Below are 19,363 nucleotides of genomic sequence, written 5' to 3' on the forward strand. Positions count from 1 at the left end.
CAGGGGAATGTTTTCCTACTCAAACTTTTCTTCAGGATAACTTAAACCTCCTTGTTCCTGAAGCTGTAGATTAGAGAACTAAGGCACAACCCTACCCCACAACTCAACAAACAAAAATTTAAGGGATAAAATATAATTAAATATAGAAAATTTAATATTTTCTTACCTTAACCCAGTGGATCCTCCTTTTTTTGAAGAACACAGACCTGTTCCATAGCTTATAATTGTTTGTGAAGAAAAACAATTTAACTTAGTGGTCATATTTAAAGGACATTTTTTTTTTTCAGCATTAAAATCCATGACTTGGCAGAATTAAAAGACATGTATGCTATAATCAACCTGGATGATGAAAATAAAGGTACTGATTTTTCTGTAGCAGAATGACATTTTATCATTTCGATTACAGAGAGTAATGTGTCACTGTATGGTTTGCATTAATTATAGGAGGAATAAAATTAACGCCTTTTGCTAGAGTTCCCTAAGATAGCCTCCTTATTTCAGTAATTATGTTGAGTCATACTCCTTGACTAGAAGCATATAAGTCCACTTTGATTCAAAGATGTCTAGTGCATTTTATCCCAAATCCAGTTGCAAAAACTAAATTCTTACATACCTTCCCTTTGAGCCAGTGTTGAATGAATCAGGGCTCATGTCTATAAGCCAATCCATGATGAATGTCCTAGTCTAAATAAAGACTAAACTATTTTTAAAATTTGAAGATTTTTATGCTTCTGGCAGCTTAAGTGAGGAGAGTTGCTTGTTTGCCTGCAACAGTATCTCTGTTTTTGAATAATCCTTTATTATGTCCATTATTTCAGGGTTGGGCACCTTGTCCTGGACAGATGATGGTCAGTTGCTGGCACTGTCTACCCAGAGGGGATCGCTCCATGTTTTCCTGACCAAGCTCCCTGTCCTCGGGGATGCCTGCAGCACCAGGATTGCATATCTCACCTCTCTCCTTGAAGTCACCATAGCCAACCCTGTTGAAGGAGTATGAAAATGCTGTTACTTTTATTTATTAATAAAATCAAAACAGTTTCAACGGTTAACTACTGTTATTTTTCTCTATTATAGGAGCTACCAGTCACAGTTTCTGTGGATGTGGAACCCAACTTTATAGCAGTAGGGCTTTATCATCTGGCTGTGGGAATGAATAATCGAGCTTGGTTTTATGTCCTTGGAGAGAACGGCAAGTCTAAATCCAGTTGTTTTCTTATCCAGCGTATAATTTGTTTTTATTTGGGAAGCACTGATAGTTTCTTTTAAGACCAAGTCTTTCACTCTTTTTCTTCAGACATCCCTTTCTTAGCTTAAATGGTTTTGCAAATCTTCTAAAAAATTTGCATAATATTTGGAAAGGTTTTATTCTTTACCTTTGTTGTGAAGACACCATGGTATAGCAGGGCAGAGTGTGATCTTTAAAATTGGGCCCTGGGTTCAAATTCCCTCTGCCTCTTTTAGCTGGGTGCCTGTAGACGAATTCTTTACCCCTCTGAGGCTTGGTTTACTTATCTGGAAAATGAGGGTTCTTCTACTTATGAGGAAAATTAAATGAAATAAAATGTGTGATCTGCTTTTGCACATGGTCTTTCTTAGGCACTTCTTGGTCTGGTGGGTACTTAGTAAATGTTGATTCCCTCCCCCGCTTTATTCTTTGAAAAATGACCATTAGCATCTGAAGGGAGCCTTGCTTTTTCTTCCCCTCCTTCCTCCTCTCCACCCCTTTCCCCACTGGAGGTCAGATATCCCTCAGGAACAGAGCCAACCTGAGAATTATCCTTAGATGTTCTATTAAGCTTATTGTCACTAAGGTTTAATTTTTGGTTGTTTTGCATGTGATTTTATTTTACATTACTTTGTTTCATGTGAACCACTATGAAATTCCTGAAGGCAAATTTATATGGCAACTAAGATTTTCTTTAGAATGGCTAAAATAAAAATTTTAGGTTCGGAATATTCTTGCAAAGGCACACGTTTAAAACTTATTTGCAAATCATTAATTAGATCATTTTATTTATATTTTAATGTGCTTGGTTTTGTTTTAATTGCTGCAGCTGTTAAAAAATTGAAAGATGTGGAATATCTGGGGACAGTAGCCAGCGTTTGCCTTCATTCTGACTATGCAGCTGCACTTTTTGAAGGCAAAGTCCAGTTACATTTGGTAAGTATAATTTTGATGTCCTGAGGCCTGCTCAGGTAAGTGATGAACAGCCTAATGTTTTATTATCAAGAACTTTGGTCAAGAAGCGACCATATGCTTTGTGACCACCTAGAGGGGTGGGATAGGGAGGATTGGAGGGAGCACAAGAGGGAGGGGATATGGGGATAAATGTATATGTACAGCTGATTCACTTTGTTATACAGCAGAAACTAACACACCATTGTAAAGCAATGATACTCCAATAAAGATGTTAAAAAAAACAAAAAACAGCATTAGGGTAAAAACTAGGAAATCTGAATAATGTATGGAGTTATGTTGTAAATGATGTATTGATATTCGTTATTATTTGTAATAAACGTACCATACTCATGTAACGTATCAATGATAGGGGAAACCAGGTGTGGGGTATATGAGAACTCTACTATCTTCACACCTTTTCTGAAAATCTAAAAGCATTCTAAAATAAAGATTTATTTTTAAAAAATTAAAAAAAAAAGAAGCAACCATATGACAGACTAGCTAGAAAGCCAGATATGGATAAAGGATTAACAGAACTCCTTACCCTTCTGCACGAGCTGTTCAGTTGACTCCCAAGCTCTGTTCCCATGAAACCTGACAGAGTTCCAGCTGTGCTACTCACAACATTGCTTATGGTAAAAATGACTGTGTAGACTGCATCTAGGAGGAACTATAAGTAAATTGTAAAAACTGATGGGTATGCCATACGTCTGGCTTCCTGGAATGCACTGACCCATGTATTTGGGCATGTCACTTGTGGGGATCTTGAAACTGTGCCTGTTGAGTTGCTCAAGAGATATTGGCCCCTGAAATATGGGACTTCTCAACCAGGGCATCTCCCACATCTGTTTCTTGGCTCTTTGCTTCTGGGAAGCCAAAGATACTAGCTACTAGACAATTGCAGAGCCTGCTGCGGAGACTATTCCCATTAAAAGGGTTGTTTAATGCGTCCTGCTGGCAAGCTGGGTTCCTTCCTGATATCTTTTTGAGTAAACTGGTCTGTGATAGTTTGGTGAGTCTGAATGTTTAGCTGAACTTAAGAAAAAGACTCTCCCCTACCCCTTAGATGTTGCAAACCAGGTTTATTCAGATAAATCTATGATCCACTATTATTCTTTATGTTTTAGATAGAAAGTGAAATGTTGGATACTCAAGAAGAACGTGAGACTCGACTTTTCCCAGCAGTGGATGATAAGTGCCGTATTTTATGTCATGCCTTAACTGGTGATTTCCTCATCTATGGCACAGATGTACGTATTGTCTTCCTTAATATAGGACATGGGGGAATTTCTCATTTTTACCTTGTAATTTGTTTATTATATATGTGTTTATATACATCTATTATATAGATATCTTATGTGCAATTACAAACATTATATACTTACGTAGAGCACATAGGTGGTGTGATTTGCCAGTGTCAAGTGCTTTTGTAACTATAAGCAATTTTGATGGCACAACGGCTTTGGAGTCTGGACAATCTGGGCTCAGATACTAGCTCTCTTACTTGCTACTTCCTGCTTGACACCTCCCAGCCTCATTTTCCTTATCTAGATGCTTTAAGGATTTAATTTGATGACAAATGTAAAACACGTCATTCAACTTTAGCTCTCCAGTGCCTACATTTAGTGGGCATTTAATTAAAATTAATTGAATATTGAGAATCCCACTTCAATTTTTTGTCTTTTGAACCACCAATACCCTGTACTGCTAAATATTACATTAGCCACATATACATAAAACATAGTTTAGTAGTAGCATCTTATATTAGTAAAAAGTTTTCAGAGTTTTTCAAAGCATATCATACCTCTTACCTTGCTTAGCCTCTAGAAGAATTCAGTAAAGTTGGTCTAAAAAAAAAAAAAGCATTGTTTTCCACATTAGAAAACAATTATTCACTGTTTCAAAGGTTCCATTTTCTCATACTATTTTATAAACCGAGCATATTTTAAAACATGCTTATTGCCAGAAGAGAGACTTTTTAAATTTAAGTTTGACCTAAAATAATGAGTCTTTGAGCTATATACACATGTAGGGTAGGTTTCATGTATCAGGTAAAGTGGTAAATAAGTAGTAAATATAGTCATAAATATATAAGCAGAAAAGTTTTAGAGATAAGGATACTGAAGATTGAGAAGTTAGTAAGTTTGTAGTAGAGGTGGACTTAACAAGCAAGATTTTCTGATGGAAAATCTACTCTTCCCACTGTGCCACACAGCATTGTGAAGTAAGAACTCAAAGTGTAGTAATCTGCCAATAACATAGCATTTATCTCTATCTCAGTTTCTTTTTTTTATTGAGGTATAATTGACATATAACATTCTATTAGTTTCAGGTGTGCAGCATAATGATTCAGTCTTTGTACATATTGCAAAATGGTAACCCTCTAGTTAACATCCATCACCACACACAGTTACAAAATCTCTTTTTCCTATAAAATATCTCATTCTTGAGTGATTCTGAAAATATCGGGGTTTTTTAGCAGCTTTATTGAAGTATAATTGTTATACAATAAACCACACTATTGAAAGTCTATAATTTGATAAGTTTTGACATATGTATATCCTGTGAAAACACCATCAACTTAATCAAAATAGTGAACATATTCATCACCCCCAAAAGTTTTCTAATGACCCTTTATGATTCCGTCTTCCCATCCCTCCCCACTCAGTGCTTTCTGTCACTATAAATGAGTTTGTCTTTTCTAGAGTTGTATATAAATGGAATCATAGTAGGCACTCCTTTTGTCTGGCTCAGTATAGTTATTTTGAGATTCATCCATGTTGGTGTGTGTGTCAATAGTTCATTCCTTTTTCTTGCTGGGTAGTATTCCACAGTATGCATATATCATAATTTGCTTATCCGTGAACCTATGGATGGACATTGGTGTTACTTCCAGTTTGGAATATTTACAAATAAAGCTGCTATAAACAAATTTGTGTTCAAGTCTTTGTATAGACATATGCTTTCTTTTCTCTTGGATAAATGCCTAGAAGTAGAATGATATGTCATATAGCAAGTGTATGTTTAACCTTTTAAGAAACTGACACTCTTTTCTAAATTAATTGGTTGTACCATTTTACATTCCCATCAACAGTGTATGAGTGCTCCAATTCCTCTACATCCTCACTAACACTTGATATGATCGGTCTTTTACATTTTAGCCACTCTAGTAAGTGTGTAGCGATACCTCATTATGATTTTAATTTGCATTTCATTACCGGACTAATGATGTAGAACATCTTTTCATATGCTTATTTGCTAGCTGTATATCTTTGGTGAAGTGTCCAAGTTTTTTGACCATTTCTTTTTTTTTTTTAATTTATTTAATTTATTTATTTTTGGCTGCATTGGGTCTTTGTTGCTGTGCGCAGGCTTTCTCTAGTTGCAGTGAGCAGGGGCTGCTCTTCATTGTGGTGCATGGGCTTCTCATTGCAGAGCACAGGCTCTAGGCACGCAGGCTTCAGTAGTTGTTGCACATGGGCTCAGTAGTTGTGGTTTGCGGTCTCTAGAGCACAGGCTCAGTAGTTGTGGCACACGGGCTTAGTTGCTCCGTGGCATGTGGGATCTTCTCAGACCAGGGCTTGAACCTGTGTGCCCTGCATTGGCAGGCGAATTCTTAACCACTGCGCCACCAGGGAAGCCCTTGACCATTTCTCAATTGGATTGTTTGTTTTCTCATTGAGCTTTGACGGTTCTTCACACATTTTGGATTCAAGTCCTTTATCGGATATGTGCTTCGCAAGTATTTTCCACCCAGTGTGTGAGTTGTCTTTTCAGTCTCTTAACAGTGTCTTTCAAAGAGGAGAATTTTAAAAATTTTGACCAGGTCCAGTTTATCAATTAATTTTTTTATAGGTTGTGCTTTGGGTGTCATATCGAAGAAATTTTTGCCTAACCCAAGGTCACAAAGTTTTTCTCTTATGTTTTCTTCTAGAAGCTTTCAACTTTTATGTTTTACATTGAGGTCTGTGATCCATTTTGAGTTAATTTTTGTTTATGCTGTGAGATATGGATCAAAGTATTGTGGGCTTTTCCCCTGCATATAGCTATTCGGTTGTTCCAGCAACATTTGTTGAAAACACTGTTATTCTGTTGAGTCAATTTTGTACTTTTGTCAAAAATCAATTGTCCATAAATGCACAGATCTTTTTCTGGACTCTCTGTTCATTCTCTTGATCTGTTTATCTGTCTTTACATCAGTATCACAATGTTTTGATTGCTGTAGCTTTATAATAAGTCTTGAAATCAGGTAGTGTTAGCCCTCTAACTTTTGTGTTTCCCTTTCAAAGTTGTTTTGGCTATTCTCAGTTTTTTGTATTCCCAGTTAAATTTTACAATAAGTTTGTCCAGTTTTACAAAAAACCTGCTGGGATTTTTATTGGGATCATTGTTGAACTTACAGATCAACTGCCATCATAACAATATTGAGTCTTCCCACCAAGGAACAAGATATATATCTTCATTTATTTAGATTTTCTTTAATTTCTCTTAGCAATGTTTTGGAGTTTTCTGTGTACAGGTCTTTCACATCTTGTTTCAGATTTATACCTAAGTATTTCGTATTTTGGGTACTCCTATACATGGTATTGCCTTTTTATTTTGATTTCTGATTATTCATTTCTAGCATATAGACATGCAACTGACTTTTGTATATTCATCTTGTATCCTGAAACCTAGCTAAACTCACTAGTTCTAGTAGCGTTTTTTTCGGTAGATTCCATTGGATTTTCTATATAGATGATCATGTCATCTGCTAATAAAGATAGTTTTACTTCTTCCTTTTCAGTCTGCCTTCTATTCCAATATATTGTTGGATAGAAGCAATGAGAGTAGATGTCTTTGTCTTGTTCTTGACCATTAAGTATGTTGTTAGCTGTAGGTCTTTTACAGATTCCTGTTATCAGGTTGAAGAAGTTTTCTTCTATTTCTAGTTTACTAAGAATTTCTGTGGATGTTGGATTTTATCAAATGCTTTTTCTCCATCTATCGAAATGATCACATGGGTTTTCTTTTTTAGTTTGTTTATAATTTGTGGATTATATTAATTAATTTTCTAGTGTTAAGCCAACCCAGCATTCCTGGGATAACCCCTGCTTGATCATGATGTATTCTTCTTTTTATACATTGTTGAATTCATTTACTAAAGTTTTATTTCAAATCTTTATATCTACATACATGAGGGACATTGGTCTGCTGTTTTCTTTTCCTATGATGCCTTTGTCTGATTTTAGTATCAGGGTAATGATCATAGAATGAGTTAGTCATCTTCAATTTTCTGGAAGGGTTGATTAGAATTAGTGTTTTGTTTTTTGTTTGTTTTTTGCTTAAATGTTTGAAAGAATGTGCCAGTGAAGCCTACTGGGTGATCAAGCAATTCCTAGCAGCAGTTGAGTAGTACCTGCTAGGTTGGCTTGCTGCACTTCCATAGATTCAGCTGGTAAGGAGGAAGCAGTCCCAAATAGATGTATACAGCAAAGGCAAGATCATGTTATTAGAGCTCCCCACATTCTTAGTGCCACAGGATAATACCAAACCGAAGGGGTCAGATGCTCTTCTATGTACTCTGTGGTGGAGGACTCAACTCTGCTACAACTAAGCAGTTTATACTCTGCAGCTATACACTAAGGAAGATGAATTGGACAATCCAAGATGAATTGGACATCAGTGGAACCAGGGAAGCAGCTGAGAAATTCCTCATGGAAGTCTCCCACAAGACAGAGAGGTGGATGAGAAATGACTCAGTGACAGATTTTCACAAGAGTGCTCATCTCACCATGTTCCTTGTAAGATAACAGAGGATTCTGCCAAGACATGGGTCAGACTACAGTTGAACCTTGACTCTGTGGCATTGCAAAGTAGCCAGGTGCCATGGTGGAGCTGTTTTCCTACGAAGCCTTCTAGGCCTGGAGTTTTTTTATGGGAAGGTTTTAAACTATAAATTTAATTCCTATAATCAATATCAAAATATTTGGGTTATCTGTTTTTTCCATGAGTGAGCTTTGGTAGTTTGTGTTTTACAAGGAATTTGTCCATTTATCTAAATTATCAAATGTATAGGCATAAAATTATTCATAATATTCCTTATCCTTTTAAATATTTGTAGAATCTGTAGTAATATCACCTGTTTCTTTCCTGATTTGGGTAATTTGTGTCATTTTTCCTGATTGGTGTGCCTGGAGGTTTATCAGTTTTGTTTTATCAATCTTTTAGGAGAATACAACTGTTTTGTTTCATTGATTTTTCTCTGTTGTTTTCTGTTTTCTGTTTCATTGATTTCTGCTCTGATCTTTATTTCCTTTCTCCTGCTTATTTTGGCTTTAATTTGTTCTTTTTCTAGTTTCTTAAGATGGAAGCTGAGTTCATTGAGTTGAGACAATTCTTTTCTAATATACTCCCTTAGTGCTAGACATTTTCCCCTAAGTACTATCTTAGCAACATCCTGCAAATTCTGATATGTTGTGTTTTATTTTTATTCTGTTCAAAATGTTTTACAATTTCTCTTTTAATTCTTCTCTGATTCATGGGTTATTTAGAAGTCCAGTGTTTAATTTTCTAACAATCGAGATTTTACAGAGATCTTTCTGTTATTGATTTCTGATTTAGTTCTGTTATGGTCAGTGAACATACTTTGTATGACTTGAATCCTTTTAAATTTGTGGGACTTAATTTATGGTACAGAGTGTGATCTATCTTGGTAAATGTTCTTGTGTATTTGGAAAGGATATGCTGTTCTAGAATGTCAGATCAAGGTGGTTGATGATGTTCAAGACTTCTGCAACTTTATATGTACTTGTTCTGTCAGTTATTGAGAAAATGGTATTGAAAACTCAGATTACAATTGTGGATTTGTCTATTTCTCTTTGCAGTTCTGTCAATTTTTTTTAATTTATGTGTATTGAAGCTCTGTTATTAGGTACATAACCATTTAGGATGGTTATGTTCTCTTCATAAATTAGCCCCTTTATCATTTTGAAATGACCCTTTTTATCCCTGGCAATAGTCTTTGCTCTGGAATTGATTTTGCCTGATATTAATATAGCCATTCTAATTTTTTAGAATGTTACCCTGGTATATATTTTTCCATTCTTTTATTTTTAACCATTTGTGTCTTTATATGTAAAATATTTTTCTTGTAGGCACCATATTAATTCTCACAATTTGACAAACTCTGCCTTTTAATTACAGTGTTTATTTTTTTATTTTAAATTAATTTATTTATTTTTGGTTGTGTTGGGTCTTTGTTGCTGCACGCAGGCTTGCTCTAGCTGCGGCGAGTGGGGGGCTATTCTTCGTTGCAGTGTGCAGGCTCCTCATTGTAGTGGCTTCTCTTTTTGCAGAACATGGGCTCTATGCGTGCAGGCTTCAGTATTTGTTGCACATGGGCTCAGTAGTTGTGCCTCGCGGGCCCTAGAACTCAGGCTCAGTAGTTGTGGCACACGGGCTTAGTTGCACCACGGCATGTGGGATCTTCCTGGACCAGGGCTTGAACCCATGTCCCCTGCATTGGCAGGTGGATCCTTAACCACTGCGCCACCAGGGAAGTCCAACTATGTTGTTTAGACTTTTGAATTTAATGAGATTATCTCTGTGTTTAGGTTCGATCTACCATCTTGCTATTTGTTTTCTATTTGTCCCATCTCTTCTTTGTTGCCTTTTTCCTCTTCTTTTGCCTTCTTTTGGATTGTGTATTTTTTACTATTCAATTTTATCTCATTCATTGACCTTATTAGCTACAACTCTTATTTTAGTGGTTGTTTTAGGTTTTGTAGTATACATCCTTAATTTATCACAGGCTACCTTCAAGTGACATTATACCTCGTAAGGTATAGAGAATAGTATAAGTTCATTTATTAGAATAGTATGTGTCCCCTCCTACCTCTGCTGTTGCTGTCATACATTTTACTTTTGCAGGTGTCATAAACCCCATAATACACTGATATTAGTTTTGTTTAAACAATCAATTAAGAGATTTACATAATTAAAAATATCTTATATATTTCTCCATATAGTTACCATTTTTGGTGCCCTTCATTCTATTATGTGGATCCATAGTTCCAGCTGGTATCATTTTCCTTCCACTAAAGGACTTCCTTTATCACTGTTTGTAGTGCTGGTCTGCTGGTGATGAATTCTTTTGCTTTCGTGTCTGAAGACATCTTTATTTCACCTGCATTTTTGAAAAATATTTTTGCTAGATATAGAATTGTAGGTTGACAGTTTTTTCTTTCAGTACTTTAAAGATGTTGCTCCTCTGTCTTCTGGCCTGCATTATTTCTAATGAGAAATTGGTCATCTTTATCTTTGTTCCTCTGTGTGTAAGCTGTCTTTTTCCTCTGGCTTCTTTTAATACTTTATCACTGGTTTTGAGCAAGTTGATTGTGATCTGTCTTGATGTAAGTTTCTTCATATTTCTTGTGCTTGAGGTTGTTGAATCCAAGGGTTTATAGTTTTAATAAAATTTGGAATATTTTCAACCATTATTTCTTCAAATATTTTTTTCTCCCTCTGTTTGCATTCCAATTTCAGAAACTCCAATTATACATATATTAAACCACTTTAAATTATCCTGCAGTTGATGCTCTTTAAATTTTTTTATTCTTTTTTTCTCAGTTTCATTTTGGATAATTTTTACTGCTGTATTTCAAGGTCACTAGCCTTTTTTTCTGTCATGTTTAATCTGCCAGTAGTTTCATCCATCGTATTTTTCATTTCAGACATGGTAGCTCACCTGCAGAAGATATATTAGAGTCTGTTTTTGTATCTTCCATGTCTCCAGTTACCTTTTTAAACATATGCCATGCAGTGATATTAACTGTTGTAGTTACATTGTCTGCTAATTCTAATATCCGGGTCAGTTTTGATTGATCAGTTATTCTCCTTAATATGGGTTATGTTTTCCTACTTCTTTGCACTCATGGTACTTTTACCTTTTGGGGTGCTGGATGTTTTTGTATTCCTAAAAATACTCTTCAGCTCTGTTCTGGGATGCAGTTAATTTGCTTGGAAACAGTTTGACCCTTTTGAGTCTGATTTTGTGATTTGTTAGGTAGATGTGAAACACTGCTTAGTCTACAGCTGATTACTTCCCACTTTTGAGGCGAGATCTTCCTGAATACTCTACCCAATATCCCATGAATTATGTTTTCCAATCTGGCTATTGGGAACATGTGTGAGTGCCAGTCACTGTTCATGCTCATCCTTTTGGATGGTTCTTTTTCCTGGCTTCAGCAGTTTTCTCATATTTATGCAGTGATTAGTTCTCTGCTGAAGACTCAAGGTAGACCCTCTGAAGATCTCCAAGGTTCTCTCTCAGTGCAGCTTTCTCCTCTCTGGTACTATACCCTGCAAAGTCTAGCCGCCTCCTTCCCTGCCCCCACTGGACTCTCAGCTCTATCTCCTCACCTCAGGGAATCGTGCTCCACCTGCATTTTCCCTCCCTTTGCCGTGGCTTGAAAACTCTCTCAAGGCGAAAGCTGGAGCATTCACAGGACTTACCTTGTTTGTTTCCCATCTCTCAGAGATCGTTGTCCTTTGTTGCCTTATTCCAATATCTTAAAAACTGTTTTTTCATGTATTTTGTCTGTTATTTTTGGTCATTTTGGGTGGGAAAGTTAAATCATGTCTGTTATTCCATCTTGGCCTGAATAGAAATCTAAGATATTATCATGTGTTTTTATTTCAATTAAACTTTTTATTTTGAGATCATCATAGATTCACATGAAGTTGTAAGAAACAATACAGAGAGATCCTAATAAACCCTTTTCCTAGTTTCCCCCAATGGTAATATTACATTGCATATCACAACCAGGGTATTGACATTAATAGTCAAGATACAGAACAATTCTGTCACTACAAGGATCCTTCATGTTGCTGTTTTATCTCCACATCCCCTTTCCTCCTGCCCCCACCTCATCCTTAATCCCTGGTAACAAGTAATCTGGCTTTTCTGGTGTATTCCAATGATCTATGTGTCTATCCCTCCACCAATACTACAGAATCTTGATGGCTGTAGCTATAAAAAAAAGTCTTGAAATTTAATAGACTAATTTTCCCACTATATTTTTTCAAAACTGTTTTAGCTATTGTAGTTCCTTTGCCGGTCCATATAAATTTTAGAATAATCTTGTCTGTGTCTACAAAAAAATCTTGTTGAGATTTTTGTTGGAATTATATTAAACTTGTATATAAGTTCAGGAGAAGTAACATGTTTACTATGACACCAATCCATGAATACAGTACACCTCTCCATTTATTCAGATGTTCTTTAATTCTTTCATTAGTGTTTTTTAGTTTTCAGCGCACAAATCCTATGCATGCTTTGTTGAATTTACACCTAAGTATTTAATTTTTTTGAGTGATTGTAAATGATATATTTTTAAATTTTGATGTCTGCATGTTCTTTGCTAACATATAGAACTACAATTGATTGTATCCGGTGGGTTTTGGTTTATTTTTTATTTTAAACTTAATTTTCTAATTTATCTATTAATTAATAGCAAAAATATTTAAAGTAACATGACTTGAAAGTCACTCTTAAACAATAAGGGTATTTCTTGCAAGTGAAAAATCTGAAAAATCAATTAAGCTTTAATATCACTAAGAATGTTAGAATTAATAGACTGTTTAATCACATGTGCATTTTCATTTTATTTTCTTGGGTCTGTACTTTGCTCATATAGTAAATATTATTCTTAGATTCTTCCTTGATCAAAAATACGACATTTTTTTTCTTTAAGTTAGGAAATATGTTTAACATAAATGCTGAAAGTCTGTATCTTCTTGACAACCTTTTATTTCTATGACTGTATCTTTTTAGACTGGTGTCATTCAGTATTTCTACATTGAAGATTGGCAATTTGTTAATGATTATCGACATCCTGTTAGTGTGAAAAAGATTTTTCCTGACCCAAATGGGACCAGATTAGTTTTCATTGATGAAAAAAGTGATGGATATGTCTACTGTCCAGTAAGTCAAGAAAAGTTTTCAAATGCTTGTCTTTAAAAAATGCAACATATGAAGAAAAAAGTGTTTTTAAGATATATTCCATATATAAGATCATTTTCTCTTAAACCTTGCCAAGGATTGTAGTACTTTGTTATCATGTTTGTGATACCATGTTTGTGATCCGTTTTCATGACTATTTACATCAAGAAAAGTTTTTCCATTATTTTGCCATTTTTCAGTGTTAAAAATCTTCAGAGAGATATTTTAGTGGAAAGAATAGTTGTTACATTCTGCACCATTTTTAACCTTATTTACTGCACAGTATTCCAGTGTATCTTCAGGTATATGAGTTTTCTCTCTAGAAATGCAAAAGCTTCAGAGGGCAGGGACTGTTCTCTGTCCTTTTTGCCCACCTCAGTTGATTTCCCTCTTCTCTTAAAGATCCTGAACATAAAGGAAAGGTATTTTTGCATTAGTGATTGAAAACAGATGAACCCATCTTTAGACTTAGTTACTCTTATTTTTAAACATCCTTAACTTTTTTGAGAATAGATTTAGATAAAGGAGATGTTGTATTTTTACATCATCTACTATACTTGAATTTTTCATTTATTTTTGATATCCAGTTAATGATTTGTATGTTGTTGGTCACAGTTCACACAGCCTACAGCTGCTCTTGGACCCACCCTTAATAACTCTTCCCTAGGCGTCTGTGCTTCACCACAGTGAAGACATGATTCAATGAAGACAGCTCTCCCCTCAACAATACACTCTCCTAGATACAAAGACTTTCTTCCTTCCATTTCTCTCTCTTCCTCTCCTCCCTTCCTTTCTTTATCTTCCCTTCATTTTTTTTCTTTCTCTTTTCTTTCTTTGACAAATGTAACAGGTTTCCATGGGTGTCTGAATTATTTATGCCAAATTCCTAATATTCTAGTTCTTATTGAACCATTTCTCTATCACAAAACAAATGAGGAAAAATGACCTAAATAAAAAGATGACCTTGCGTTCCCTCTACTTAATAAGGAAATTCAATCTGTAGAGATTTCCTTTCTGGAACAGGGTATAAGGAGTTAAGCTGCCTTGCTTCCAATGTGGGTTCACCCCAGGTGGAGTCTGCTGTTTAGACAGGGTGCACAAGAGGGTAGCAGGGTGCAGCGGGCATCTGACAGGACTGAGAGTGAGAAGTGGGGTCTGACGGCTCGGAGAAGGGCCAGGGGTAAGACCTATCCCGAACAAGTTGATGCTTTTTTCTTTCTCCTTTTACAGTTCTCCTTTCCTTGATAATTTCTGTCAAAGAGGCTAGTGTGACCTCCTTCCTAGGGTTGGGATGAGGTTTCAGTGAGCTGATTTTTCCAAACATATTATCAGGCATAGGGTAGCTATTTAGCAGGGGTTAGTTAAAGCTCTGCCCTCTTTACCTCTTTTTTCACAACTTAAAACCCTCACATTCCAGAATTTTGTCACCTGTTGCTGCTCATCCCCAATCCCTTTTCCAAGTCTAACCTGAAACTCAGTTAAGTTAAAAATAAAAACCCTGGTGAAACAAATCGCACAAAAGAATGACTCCATGAGGGCATAGCCCCTCCCTAGCCCAACATGGGGTGGGTTGGGTGTGAACTTCTTTCCAAGTTAGGGTCTCATTGGTAGGTTAGAGTTTTAGGTTGTTGGATAAGATATCCGAGGGGCGTGTGGTACCCACAGGAGCAGTCCTTCTTTTAAATAATACCCAGTCTTGCCTAGGAGTAAGGCCAGCCTGGCAGGGAAGGGAAAGGAGAGCTTGTGGTGCAGAGCCTCCCCACACCTCAGACACAAGAGGAAGCTGTGCTAAGGCCCTTGGACTCTTGACCAGAGTGCTGTGCTTTTTTTTTTTTTTTAAACACTCACTCTGTCATAGTGTGCTACTATTGCAGCTTACTTTTTCATCTAACTTCAAAGTGAGAAAAACATTGCTTCTGTGATGTACATATATGAAAATATATAAGAATTCAAACCACAACTATTCCTCTTTAACATTCCCATATATACTCGCAATTTCTCTTCATGTGTACATTTATTCAACCTCTTTTCCCTCACTGTGTGGATGGCAAGGAAGTGACTCCTGTCATACATTAGAATTGGGAGAGATGGCTTTTTTCTTACACGTGCCCTAATGAAAACCTTGCACCCCATCACTCCCTATATACCCATAAAGGATGACTTGTGATATACTGTAGGAAGTTCATAAACAGAGGCAGTAGAGTATAGTAGTTTAGTGCATGGGCAGACAGACCAACCTGGATTTGAGATTAGTAATAATGACAACTAATATTTCCATGCTGAGTATGCTCTACATATATCAGGGATTTCTTTTAATCCTTAAAGCAGCCCCAGAGATAAATACTCCTATCTTACCATTTTACAGGTGGAGAAATTAAGGCATAGAAAAGGTAAGTCACTTGTCCAAGGTCACACGGTCAGCACATGGTATCAGTGGTGTGAGACTAGACCAGCTTCCTCCAGGGCTCTCACTTTGATTGGATTCCCAGTTTCCCCATCTATAAAATGAAAATGGTTCCAGTACCTACTTTGTAGATTGTATAAAAATTAAATGGGATAATGCACATAAAGCTTTCAGTACAGCATCTGCCACATAGTAACAAATGGTTACCCCCTTTAAAACATTTCTACCATCTAGCACTGGTGTGCTCATCCTTACAAACTGAGAGTCAGTATGACATAGTGGCTAGAAGCATAGACTGGAGCCAGACTGCCTGGTTCAAATCCTGACTCTTCAGCATATTAGCTGTGTGACTTTGGGCAGATTTCTGTGTGCCTGTTTCTTCATCTGCAAAATGGGCATAATAGAATCTGTCTTATAGAGTAAGAGATTTGAATTCAATATATTAAATTATAATCTATTAAATTATATATATATTTACATATCTTAAAGTAATTCTATATATTAAATTCAGTAAGTATAATTTACAAAAAGTAATTTATAAGGTAAATTAAGTAAATATAAGTACAATAAGTATAATTAAATATAAGTACACTTCTTGGTAAGCAACACTATCCAATAGAAATGTAATTTGAACTACATACATAATTTAAAATTTTCTACTAGTCACATTTTTTAAAACAGGTAAAAAGAAACAGGTGAAATTAATTTTAATAATATTTTTAATTTAACCCAATATTATCATTTCAGTATGTAATCAACATAAAAATTATTAATGAGATGTTTTATACTCTTTTTTTCATACTAACTCCTTGAGATCTGGTGGGTAGTTTACACTTACCCACATCTCAATTTGGACTAGACACATTTCAGTGCTTAAGAGCCACATGTGGATATTAAATAGTGGCCGTACTGTATTGTATGGCTGTATAATATTAGTTATTATTATCTATAGGAATTTTATATTTCATTCTTATTTTGAGAGGAAGATAGATTAGAGAGGAGGCAGGTGTTTCTCAGCTTCACATTGAGGATATATATAAGCCTATCTGCCTGAGGAATATGTGGAATTGGAATATGGGGACTGATTTTTTTTTAATAGCTTATATTACTGTAACTACAGTTTATGTTTGTTGGAATTGCGCTGTAGAGAAGTTTTTGAAATAAAACATACCGAGTGTAATTTATTTAAATCTCAAATCATATACAAATTAATTTGTTTTTTCTCTAGTTGGAGCATTTCTGTACCCAGTACTATTGAAAATTTTCTAAGCACAAGTGTGTTCATAGTTTAAATTTCCATCATCTTGAGCAACTTCAACTTTTTTTTCTTAACCTGAAGTTTTGTGTCCAGACTTGTAGTTTTTCCTGCAAATTCACCAAATTTTAGGTGAAATCCTTGATTTTCCATATAACTACAGGTTTTTTTCAAGCCAGACCTCTAGGAATGGGAAAAGAAACTTTTCTTCCTTTATCTTGGGATGTTGCTGAGTTGAATGTGGGTTGGTAAGCTTTGCCAGCTAAGGCTGTAGACAGGCTCCTTCCTACCAAGGCAAATGATAATGGTTTAAGTACAGACCTGAGGCAAATCTGTAAATCCTTATTTTGTAGGTTAATGATGCTACCTATGAGATTCCAGATTTTTCACCAACCATTAAAGGTGTTCTTTGGGAAAACTGGCCAATGGATAAAGGTGTGTTTATTGCCTACGATGACGATAAGGTGTACACTTATGTCTTTCACAAGGACACTATACAAGGTACTTAATCACTTTTTTTGTACATTTACTGAGAAATACATTTCCATTGCAGTGAAATTAAAACATTCCTTTCTGATGTGTGTGCCGAGTATTAACTTTCAGCATTAAGATGTCTGTTTTATAATATAGGATCCAAGGTCATTTTGGCTGGTGGCACCAAAGTTCCCTTCTGTCATAAACCTTTGCTGTTATATAACGGAGAGTTGACCTGCCAGACACAGAGTGGAAAAATAAACAACATCTACCTTAGCACCCACAGCTTCCTCCACAGTTTAAAAGATGTGGGGCTTAATGATCTGAGGCAGATGCTGACGCAGACTTTAATGCTAAAGAGGTATGGTTTTAAACACTTCTCGTGGGGCCTCTCATTTGCTTTTGTGATTTTAAAGGTCAACTTCTATTAAAATAGTTAGAGGGAATAGTATTTACCTCGTTCACTTCACAGGATTATTGTGAGGCTCAGATAAGATGATGGATATGAGAATGTATATAAATTCTAAGGGAAGTACTTTTGTACAATACTATCGGTGCTTTATTCCAAGAAAAGCCCTTCAGAACAAAAAGGTTTCCTATCACCCAAATAGCACAGTTATTGTGAAATTCTAATAAACGTAATTATTTCAACACTCTTAATTTCATCCTAACAAAGTTTGATTTTACCTTACTTAAGATTTCCTTTTCCTGCTTTTTCCTCTCACCTCTTAGGGCCACTGTGAATTTCTTTGTGGTTCTGATTCTTCTCACCATCTCTTAAATGTTGCTCTTCCTCAGGGTCCCTTGAGCTCATTTCTTCTCTTCTCACTCTAATTATTCTTCCAGAGTGAATCTCCTCAAAGATGGTTTCAGTACCATCTATATGAGGCTGACTTCAAAATGTGCGTCATTGACTTAAACCTCTGTTTACCACTGCCTCCCAGTCATAGGTAGTTGGGACTCCATGCGTTCCTCAAACTTGCCTCATCATCTTCCCCAGCCTCCCCCGCTGCCCTAATCACATTGGACACATGCCCTACCACCCAACCCACACCCACACACGCACACACACACACCCTCACACACACACCCTCCCTCTCACAAACACCCTCACACACACATCCTCACACCCACTCACACACACCCTCTCACACAGACACACACACCCCTCACACACACACACCCTCACACACACACAGACACCCCACACACACCCCTACATGCACCCCCTTACACACACCCTCACACACACACACCCTCTCAGACATACACAGACACCCTCACTCACACCCTCACACACACACACCCCTCACACAGACACACCCCCACACGCACACCCTCACACACATGCTCACACCCTCACAGCTCACACACACACACCCACACACACACCCCTCACACACCCTCACACAGACACCCACACACACCCTACACACACCCCATCACACACACACAACCCTCACTGTACACCCTCACATACACACCCTCACACACACCCTCACACACCGACACACCCCTCACATACACACACATACACACACCCTCACATGCACACACACACAGTCAACACACACACCACACACACACACACACACACATACCCTCACACACACACACACACACACACCCCACACACATACACCAGGTCCTTTTGTCCTCTGCTATTCCCCCACCTTAACTCAGGCCCTCACGTGGAGTAATGTGTAGTGGAACCACTTCCTGACTACTCTCTCTTATGGTAGCCTCATGACAATCTAACCTATTCTGTACACACTTTGGAAAATGTGAATCTGATCCTGTCGTTTCCCAGGTGAAGATCTTCCAGTGACTTCCTGTTGCCTTTAGGAAGAAGCCCCTGCTTCTCAGGGACCTCAGCATGACGTGCTAGGCTCGTGATGATTTAATACTAGCCTCGTCCGTCCCCAGTCCTCCACTCCTCTCCGTGCACTGACTGCTTGGATTCAGTATTTTTCATGATTTCTTGCCTTGGCACGAGCTGCTTTCTCATCCTGGGCTGCCCCTCCCTGTCTCTGTAGATAGTAACTCTTCATTCTTCACCATACAGTG

The 19,363-nt window shown here is 36.8% G+C and overlaps 1 protein-coding gene across 6 annotated transcripts in view; it reads left to right on the top strand.

Moving 5' to 3' along the window:
* The window catches only part of WDR19 (WD repeat domain 19), an 83,923-nt gene that overhangs the window by 23,960 nt on the left and 40,600 nt on the right, over positions 1 to 19,363 (top strand). For all 6 annotated transcript variants that reach the window (XM_032632776.1, XM_032632775.1, XM_032632780.1 and 3 more), the window contains 8 exons: positions 288 to 358; positions 819 to 991; positions 1,075 to 1,189; positions 2,055 to 2,161; positions 3,307 to 3,429; positions 12,996 to 13,145; positions 17,176 to 17,323; positions 17,453 to 17,657. In XM_032632776.1, the coding sequence (XP_032488667.1) occupies positions 288 to 358; positions 819 to 991; positions 1,075 to 1,189; positions 2,055 to 2,161; positions 3,307 to 3,429; positions 12,996 to 13,145; positions 17,176 to 17,323; positions 17,453 to 17,657 (1,092 nt within the window). The remainder of the gene's footprint in view (positions 1 to 287; positions 359 to 818; positions 992 to 1,074; positions 1,190 to 2,054; positions 2,162 to 3,306; positions 3,430 to 12,995; positions 13,146 to 17,175; positions 17,324 to 17,452; positions 17,658 to 19,363) is intronic.

Source organism: Phocoena sinus, chromosome 5, assembly GCF_008692025.1.
Source record: "Phocoena sinus isolate mPhoSin1 chromosome 5, mPhoSin1.pri, whole genome shotgun sequence".
Taxonomy (NCBI): domain Eukaryota; kingdom Metazoa; phylum Chordata; class Mammalia; order Artiodactyla; family Phocoenidae; genus Phocoena; species Phocoena sinus.